This window comes from Bison bison, unplaced genomic scaffold (genome assembly GCF_000754665.1).
Source record: "Bison bison bison isolate TAMUID 2011002044 unplaced genomic scaffold, Bison_UMD1.0 scf7180017864190, whole genome shotgun sequence".
NCBI classification, from domain to species: domain Eukaryota; kingdom Metazoa; phylum Chordata; class Mammalia; order Artiodactyla; family Bovidae; genus Bison; species Bison bison.
Window position 1 is genome coordinate 1,926,939 of NW_011494762.1, and position 9,921 is coordinate 1,936,859.

The following is a 9,921-nucleotide window of genomic DNA, read 5'->3' on the forward strand; positions in this document are numbered from 1 at the left end:
ATATCAATAACCTCAGATATGCAGATGACACCACCCTTATGGCAGAAAATGAAGAGGAACTCAAAAGCCTCTTGATGAAAGTGAAAGAGGAGACTGAAAAAGTTGGCTTAAAGCTCAACATTCAGAAAACGAAGATCATGGCATCTGGTCCCATCACTTCATGGGAAATAGATGGGGAAACAGTGGAAACAGTGTCAGACTTTATTTTTTGGGGGCTCCAAAATCACTGTAGATGGTGACTGCAGCCATGAAATGAAAAGACGCTTACTCCTTGGAAGGAAAGTTACAACCAACCTAGATAGCATATTCAAAAGCAGAGATATTACTTTCCCAACAAAGGTCTGTCTGGTCAAGGCTATGGTTTTTCCTGTGGTCATGTATGGATGTGAGAGTTGGACTGTGAAGAAAGCTGAGTGCCGAAGAATTGATGCTTTTGAACTGTGGTGTTGGAGAAGACTCTTGAGAGTCCCTTGGACTGCAAGGAGATCCAACCAGTCCATCCTAAAGGAGATTAGTCCCGGGTGTTCATTGGAAGGACTGATGCTGAAGGTGAAACTCCAGTACTTTGGCCACCTCATGCGAAGAGTTGATTCATTGGAAAAGACCCTGATGCTGGGAGGGATTGGGGGCAGGAGAAGGGGACGACAGAGGATGAGATGGCTGGATGGCATCACCGACTCGATAGACATGAATTTTCGTGAGCTCTGGGAGGTGGTGATGGACAGGGAGGCCTGGCATGCTGTAATTCACGGGGTCACAAAGAGTCGGACACGACTGAGCAACTGAACTGAACTAACATCTCTATAGAGATGGTATATTTTATTATCTGAAATATACTTAAATAAGTGTAAGAAAACATGCCTTGATGCTTCTTTTACTGAATTAGGCATTTCTTGTCTAGTATAATTGGCTAAATTTAGATTTTAGTATCACATTCACTTGCCAAAATATTTGGCTGTTTTGACAGACAGGTTTGTTTAGCTTTACAGACACTGTGATACGGATCAGGAACCGACACAATGACGTGATACCCACAATGGCTGAAGGTGTGGTTGAATACAAGGAGAGCTTCGGGGTGGATCCTGTCACCAGCCAGAATGTTCAGTATTTTTTGGATCGTTTCTACATGAGTCGAATTTCAATTAGAATGTTACTTAATCAGCACTGTAAGTGTCTGGAAGTCAAGAGAAGAAGCTAAATAATCTGTGTTGGTACATTTTACATTTATTTAGAAAACTTCCTTTTAGGGAGAATATTTACTTTTACTTTTTTTTTGTATTAAGGAAAGCAAATAGACTGCCATTGAAAGGAGGTTTTTAAATTTATGTTTAACGTTATGTAGAATGTTTATGTTTTAAGGAAAATACTTGTTCTACTGTTTTGATACCAATTAGAGAAACAGTATTCAAATCCAGACAGCAGCATTATGTATTTTAGCATATTTTATTTGTTTTTTAATTTTTTATAGCTTTATTATTTGGTGGAAAAGACAAAGGAAGCCTATCTCATCGGAAACACGTCGGAAGTATAAATCCCAACTGCAGTGTGGTTGAAGTTATTAAAGGTAAATGCGTTTCTCCTTTCAGGAAGAATGCCAATTCAGAACTGTTGAGTGCTATTAAAACAGTTATTTGAATCATGAGATAAAATGATATAACCCATGCATAGGTTTGAAAATGCCTTTATAATGCTAATTGTGCACTATGTATAGGATGAATGTTTTGTTGATGCTGTGCTTTATTAGGCAAAAGGCGAAGATATTATGAGAGTATTTATTTGACTTCAAAATATTTCCTTATTCCCTCCTTTCTAATTCCCTATATTGAAGCCATAATTCATAATAGTTTGGCTTGTATCTTGCCACAGCTTTTTCTGTTTGAACCATATATGCTTGTGCACGCACATAATTGTTGGTCTTACATTGCTGTTTTTGGAACATGGGGTAGTTTGTGTATGTTTTTCTATAAATTTACAAGCATCGTGCCATGTGTAGTATACGTGGGTATACACCAGGTCTTTGAATGACTGTTAGGGATGTATCAGACTGTATTAATCCGTACTCCTATTGATGCATATTTCTGTTGTTTCTATCACCAACAATATTGCAGTAGACATCCTTATATATGTGCTGACTTTTGCTAGTATTTTAGAAGGCAGGGTTTCTAGAATTAAAAATATTTTAAATGTATTTAAAATTTTATAACTCCAAAAATGTATCAAACAATGAATGAAAGTGAGTATTCCCTAAACCCTTACCAATTCTAAATTTTATTTACATGTATTGTAAATATTTTCTTCAATCTGCTGGTTTTCTTTTTACTTTGTTTATGGTTTCTTTTTCCATACAGATATTTGAAAATTTTTTGGTAATCATATCTGTCACTTTTTGCTTTATACGGCCTTAGGCTTTGTCATGTCATACTATAAAAAGACCGTCCCCAAACTAAGATTATTAAAGTATATTTTTTTCTGTAGAAAGCTTTAAAATTTCATTTGTCTATATATTATTGCCATCTTCATGAAGCAGAAGTAAATTTATTTAATGACTTTTTTGTTTTGATTCACACTAGATGGCTATGAAAATGCTAGGCGTCTGTGTGATTTGTATTATATTAACTCTCCCGAACTAGAACTTGAAGAACTAAATGGTAAGCCTGATGCCTTTTCCTAAATGATTAGTATTATGATTACCTGAGAAGGAATGATAAGTTAGATTTGTTTTAATATAAAACAACTTGTTTATTGGATATGAAAGCTGAGGGAGAGAAATCATGTTAAAAATATTTGTATTTATGTGTGTGTACGTATATATGTATATTTTTTAATTTAGTTGGATTTTTTCTGAAAGACATTTTGCCTTTTTCTTTCCCATTTTCATTATTTTAATTGATAATATTGATTCTTTGCATATTTTTTATTTCCTGGTTAGTCACAGAAAAAAGTGATCCTCCTCTGGTGGCTCAGATGGTAAAGAATCTGCCTGCAATGCAGGAGACCTGGGTTTGATCCCTGGGTCGGGAAGACCCCTTGGAGAAGGGAATGGCTTACCCACTCCAGTAGTCTTGCCTGGAGAATTCCATGGACAGAGGAGCCTGAGCCTGGTGGGCTACAGTCCATGGGGTCGCAAAGAGTCAGACACGACTGAGCGACTAATGCTTTCAAGAAAATTACATCTGACTTTTATATGTACTTCATGGGGTCGCGAAGAGTCGGACACGACTGAGCGACTGAACTGAACTGAACTGAATGTAAGGTTTACCCTTTAAGATTTCTACTTCCTGAGTTTCAAACCAATTTTTTATTGTCGAGGAAGTAAAGACTGGAGATGTGAAAGAAGAAAGAAAGATGTCCATCTGTTGGAGACTCTGATTATCTCTGATGGTCTTCTTTTGGACACAAAAGGTTTAGATGCCTCGGAAGGAGATTGATGAGTCTCTCTCTGTCTTCCCTGGAGGTAGGGTAGTTTGACAGAGGGAGACATTACCTCAGTTAGAATGACCCTGTAAGAAGCAAAAATTAAATAGGCTTCTGCTGAGTTGTATTCTGGACCTTAGAGTGGGAGGGCAGTGGAAGAAGTTGCCCCATTGAAAATAGAGTTGCCTGGTTTTTCTAAAGCCATAATAGTACATTCAGTGAATAAGAACCACAAGGCACAAGTGACAGTTTGGGAACCTGAACTGCTGTGGGCAGTTTCCAGATGTACCATCTGTGTTTCCCAGAGCCAGTTTATTCATTGGAGAGTCCAGCTTATTGGCTGAATGAGAATTCTGAGGTATGGCGACTCTTACTCCTTTACTGAAAGTTCTGGTTTGCTTATTATCTGTTCTCTACCCCCAGCTAGGCTCCTCTTACATGTTTGAATGTAGAATTAGTGGCCCTTGATAAGTCAATGCTAGCTCAAAGTTTTTATTTGAATCTATATGCACAGAAATGCCCAGAATAAAACAAAGCATCCCACCTGGGTGAAACAATTAAAAAATGGCTTTTTAAAGAAAGAATGTATTTATGTGAGTTGGACCATGGAATTTAAAGACTTTAACACTTCTTTTTGGAAGGAAAAAATTCTGACCGTAAGACTGAGTGTCTTAAACAGACTCAACCATCATAGACAAGAATGGGAAGATGGGTTGGTAGATGGTTATGCAGGATTGCAAGAGTGACTGCAGGACTCATGTTGTCACAGGCAGGTATAAATTGTGTGAGCCTGGCATTCAAACACAGATACAGTAAAAAACTGGTGTAGCCCTTCTCCCCCCAGTAGTACTATCCTCCATAGTAAATGTTTTCTTTTCAGCACTACACAATATATTCTTTAAAATGCTTTAAGCACATCTCTCTGTACTTTCATATTTTTCTCTTCTGCTCTGTAGCAAAATCACCAGGACAGCCAATACAAGTGGTTTATGTACCATCCCACCTCTATCACATGGTGTTTGAACTTTTCAAGGTTTGTAACATAGTATTACATCACCTTTATCAGTCCTTTCCTAAGGTTAGGAATCTGCTTTGAAAGTTTAAATACTCTACCAGGTTTTCCTCAGTTTCATTAAAAGATGCCCTTTGGTGTTTCATGGCACATCAGTGCAGATAAGCTGTTGGTCAACACTGATGCCCTCAGTGTAGTGGTAAGCTCAGACCTGGGGCTCAGAAAGACCTGGATTTGAATTCCAGTTCTGCCACCTAAGATGTGTGTGACCTTGTGCAAGTCTCTCAACCCCAAGCCTCAGTTTCCTCCTCTGTCAAACAAGGATATTATTATTATCCAGGTTGTTACGAAGATTGAGAATAATATCCTAAATGTCTTATACAATGGCAGCACGTTATACGTGTTTGATACAATTTTATTTGTATTTTTACAAAGCAAAATGTTTAGAAGAATGATTCTCCACCCCTAAAGGACCACAGTCCCACTGTCATACACATTGTTGTATGCATTTTTTTGGAGAAAGTCGCTTACATTGACTTATGTGACTTCTGCTGTTATATTTGCTCTTTACAACAAAATTTGAAAACTAAATACAATTGTGCTCATAATGTTGAGAGTACATTTTTTTCTCAGCACCATACCAAAGACAGTTGCTGGTAGACAGGAAAGTGTGTGATGAGTATGGGTCCATGGGGCTGAAAATACTACCCCACATCAAGCCTGTAGTCTCTCTCAGTGTGGTTACCATGTCTTCAGCCAGGAGCAGGTGGAAGAGAGACGAGGTGGCTTTCAGCCTGATCATGAAAAAAGAAAAATACACTGAAACATAGAAAAACTGGCTGACTGTCTTAGAATAACAAAGATTGAAAAATGTTCTTGGTTCTAAGACAGCAAGAATGTATCTAATATTTTACAAAAATCTTTCTACCAAAGTGGTTAAATGAATAAACGATTTGCACTTAAAGGATTAAAAGTAATTTTTTCCTTGAAATTTCAGTCACCTAAAGATCTCATTCCCTATGATGCTTAATAAAAGAAACATTACCATATTATATAACAGACTTTATATCATATCAGTAATAATGGCTTCCATCTGAAACCTGATCTTAAACAGCCTTTGGTAGAGATGACAGAATCTCTTCCTCGGGAGACTCTGTCCTGATTGGTGTTCCAGGGCTACACACTCCAAGTGCAGTCCAGCCTTTTGCCTTTTAAACTGTATCTAGTCTTGGCAGTTCCTGCTTCAACGCTACATGTCGTGTTATTGCTTAGTGCTTATGCTCTGTTGACATCGTGTACCCTGTGTCCTTTAGAAATTGGTCAAAACTGTTTTACTGTGTAAATAAATATTCTGGTTTCCAATTAGTAGTAAATTAGATTTATTTCTACATCATAATAAGACTTGTATTAGTACTAAATGAAAAAATCGCTTTTTCTTAATTTATGCAATTATGACAGCAGTTTATGACAATTAAAATGGTTCTTTAAAATAGAGATGAGACTGTTTTCAAAAATAAGATTTGCCCATTGTCTCCCAAATTATAAAAATATTTGGGTAGAATTTTCTGCTTTCATATAAAGCTAGTTAAAAATGTTGAGATTCTGATTTTAGAAAATATTCAGAATTTAGTTGGGATTTTTACCTACCAAGTCCTCCAAAACTGACTTATTTTTTAGAAGTAGTTCTTTAAATTTAGTTATGAATTACAATTCTTAGGCATGTTTTCATTAAAATTTTTAAAAATATCAAGGAGTGCATATATACTTGAAAATTGTACTTAATTTCTCTCCTTCTTTAAAGTTGTATCTTTAACATAACCCTTATGTATTTCAGAATGCAATGAGAGCAACGATGGAGCATCATGCTGACAAAGGTGTTTATCCGCCTATTCAGGTCCATGTCACACTGGGTAAAGAGGATTTGACTGTGAAGGTGAGTGCTGTTTTTTTAAATTTTTAAAAACTAATGTACAGACATGTACATGTTTTCCAGAAGACATAATTTATTCTTAGAAAGAAAGAAATCCTGTTCCTTCTAGATAATAAGCACATCGTTTCATTTATCTGGCAGGTTATGAAATTTTCCCGTGAGTCCGTTTCTGTTCTGACCCTTCATCCAGATGATTCAGGTTAAAGTAAACCCTGGAGACAGACAGTTTTGTAGAATCATGTCTGTCTAGTTTGATATCTACTTCGATAAGTAAAATCTAAAATATTTGGGTATTTACAGTATTATGTAGATAGTACATAATTTCTCCTTTTTAAACAATGTTTTAAAATCTGCTTTTAAGTGTTTCATTTGATTTTCCTAACAGCTCTTCAGTAAGGGGCAAAGGTAATTTTATTCTCAATTTTACAGAAACTAGACACAGTGATTAGCTCATTATTAAATAGCCAATAAATGACACAGGACAGGATGTCAGTCCTTTGACCCCTGTTAAGTTTCTGAGTCGTCCAACTCTTTGTGATGCCATGGACTCCTGCACGCCAGGCTCCTTTATCCTCCATAATCTCCCTGAGTTTGTTCAAATTCATGTTCATTGACTCTAGTCCCAAGCCTTTTCTACTATATTTTTCTTAGATAGCTCAGTTTCTTAGAGTATGATGATGTTTCTCTTTTTTAAATAATCATTTAAAATTTTGTATTGAATTAATAAATGCAGAGAGATGAAAATGAAATATGTCAGTTCCTTGCCACTTGTAGGTCACTACTCAGAGACTGTCTTTTTGTTATTTCTTTTCATATTGCTGTAGTTGAAAGACATTGTCTAATATTGCTGTTTATGAAATTAAAATTTTTTTAACAGCAAATATTGGCTTTTGGTTATGGTAGCTTAGGAGTTAGCTCTCTTAGAGCATCTCCCCTCTCAGTTGCCTAGCCTCAGTTGCCATTTTCCCAGTATTTAAGTCCATACGTGGAATTCCAGACTAGAAATAATCATCTTTCAGAGACTTTGAAGATATCTAGTGTTTTTTTTTAAATACACAATTCAGTGGTTTTTAGTGTGTTCACAAGGTTGTGTAACCATACCACTGTTTAATTTCAGAACATTTTTCTCAATCCCAAGAAAAAAACCAGTGCTCTTTAACAGTCACCCCTCATTACTCCCTCTCCCCACCCTTTGGCAACCACTAATCCACTTTCTGTGTATGGACTTCCCTATTTTGGACACTTCATAAAAATTCAGTCATACAATATGTAGTCTTTTGTGACTGACTTCTTTCACTCAATATAATGTTATAGCATGTAGCCATTCATTTTTTTTGTTGTTGTTATTATAAATAATGCTGCCATTTGTGTATAAGTGAACATTGGTTTTCGGGTCTCTTATGTATATACCTAAAAGCTGAATTGTCTATAGGTAACTCTGTTTAACTTCTGAGGAATACCAAACTCATTTTAAAAGTGACTGTACCATTTTACATTTCCATCAGTAATGAGTGAAGGTAGCAATATTTCCACATCCTTACCAACATTTGTTATTGTCAGTCTTTTTGATTATAGCCATTCTATTAGATGATAGCCATTCTAATTCTAATATTTCATGGTATTTTTTTTAAGTGTCAATTAAGATCCTTTGCTCAGTTTTTAAGTAGGTTGTCTTTTTATTGTTGAATTGTAAGAGTTTTCTCCATTTGTTTATTTTCTATTCTTGATACTAGTCCCTGATGAGATATATGATTTGCCAGTGTTCTCCCATTCTGTGGCTTACCTTTTCACTTTCTTGAGTGTTCTTTGAAACACAAAGATTTTAATTTTGAAGAATTTTAATTATTCTGTTTTTTTTCATTTATTGCTTGTGCTTTTAGTGTCACATGCAGGAAGCCATTGCCTAATTCAAAAGTCACAATAATATATGCCTTTGTTTCTAAGAGTTTTAAAGTTTCAGTTCTTACATTTAGGTCTTTGATCCATTTTGAGTTAATTTTTGTAAATGATTTGAAGTAGGGAATCCAGTTTCATTCTTTTGCCTGTGGATAATCTGGTTGTCCCAGTACCATTTGTAAAAAGACTATTTTTTCGCATTCGAATTTTCTTGTCATCATTGTCAAAATTTAATTGCTTATAAATGTATAGGTTTATTTCTGGATTCTCAATTCTATTCCATTGGTCTGCATATCTCTCCTTAGGAACATTTTGATTATTATTTCTTGGTTGTAAATTTTGAAATTGGCAAATGTGCTTCCTCAAACTTTGTTGTTCTCTTTCAACGTTTTTTGGCTATTGTGGGTTCCACGCATTTTCATAAGAATTTTAGGTATCAGTGTGTTAGTTTCTGCAAAGAAACATCAGCTTGAGTTTTTATGGGGATCAAGTTCATTGTTTAAATCAAGTAAGTCTTCCAGTTTGTGAACAACAGGATTTCTTTACACTTATTTAAATCTTTTTTCCAGCAATGTTTTCTGACTTTCAGTGCACAAGTCTTACACTTCATCTATTAAGTTTGTACTTAGATATTTCATTCTTTTCGGGGCTTTTTAAGTGGAATTGTTTTCTTAATTTAATTTTTGAATTATATATTGCCAGTATATAAGAATATAAGTGATTTTTGTGTGTTGATCTTGTATCTTGCAACCTTGCCAGAGTCATTTATAAGTTCTTATAATATTTTTTGTGACCGCCTTAGGATTTTCTCTACACAAGATCATGTCATCTACAAATGGAGATAATTTTACTTCTTCCTTTCCAATCTGATTTTTTTTTCTTTGCCTAATTGGTGTGTCTAGAACCTCTAGTACAGTGCTGAATAGAACTGGTATCTTTTTCTTTTGCTGATCTTAGGAGAACTTTTAGTCTTTTTTTTCTTCTTCCATGTTTATTTTTGTTGTTCAGTCACTAAATCATGTCCAACTCTTCGATATAATGAGCTATTTTTTTATTATGCTATTAAGAACAAACATTTATTTACTTATTCAACTGAATTCATTAAGTATTTGATCTGGGCTTAATAACCCTCTCAATTCCCTGGCTTTTGGCACATTTTAGACACCACCCTTATAGCAGAAAACAAAGAATAACTAAAGAACCTCTTAGTGAATGTGAAAGAGGAGAGTGATAAAGTTGGCTTAAAATTCAATGTTCAGAAAACTAAGATCATGGGCATCTGGTCCCATCACTTGAACACAAATGGGAAAACAATGGAAACAGTGAGATACTTTATTTTGGGGGGCTCCAAAATCACTGCAGATGGTGACTGCAACCATGAAATCAAGACACTTGCTCCTTGAAAGAAAAGCTATGACCAACCTAGACAGCATATTGAAAAGCAGAGACATTACTTTGCCAACAAAAGTCTGTCTAGTCAAAGCTATGGTTTTTCCAGTAGTCATGTATAGATGTGAGAATTGGGACCATAAAGAAAGCTGAGTGCTAAAGAATTGATGCTTTTGAACGGTTGGAGAAGACTGTTGAGAGTCCCTTGGACAGCAAGGAGATCCAACCAGTCCATCCTAAAGGAAATCAGTCCTGAATATTCATTGGAAGGACTGATGCT

At 35.5% G+C, this 9,921-nt stretch overlaps 1 protein-coding gene across 1 annotated transcript in view; it reads left to right on the plus strand.

Moving 5' to 3' along the window:
• PDK1 (pyruvate dehydrogenase kinase, isozyme 1) overlaps window positions 1–9,921 on the plus strand; it is a 42,983-nt gene that overhangs the window by 8,522 nt on the left and 24,540 nt on the right. Inside the window, exons 4-8 of the mRNA XM_010843827.1 lie at window positions 982–1,166; window positions 1,469–1,564; window positions 2,571–2,648; window positions 4,371–4,447; window positions 6,261–6,359. Of these exons, the coding sequence (XP_010842129.1) occupies window positions 982–1,166; window positions 1,469–1,564; window positions 2,571–2,648; window positions 4,371–4,447; window positions 6,261–6,359 (535 nt within the window). The remainder of the gene's footprint in view (window positions 1–981; window positions 1,167–1,468; window positions 1,565–2,570; window positions 2,649–4,370; window positions 4,448–6,260; window positions 6,360–9,921) is intronic.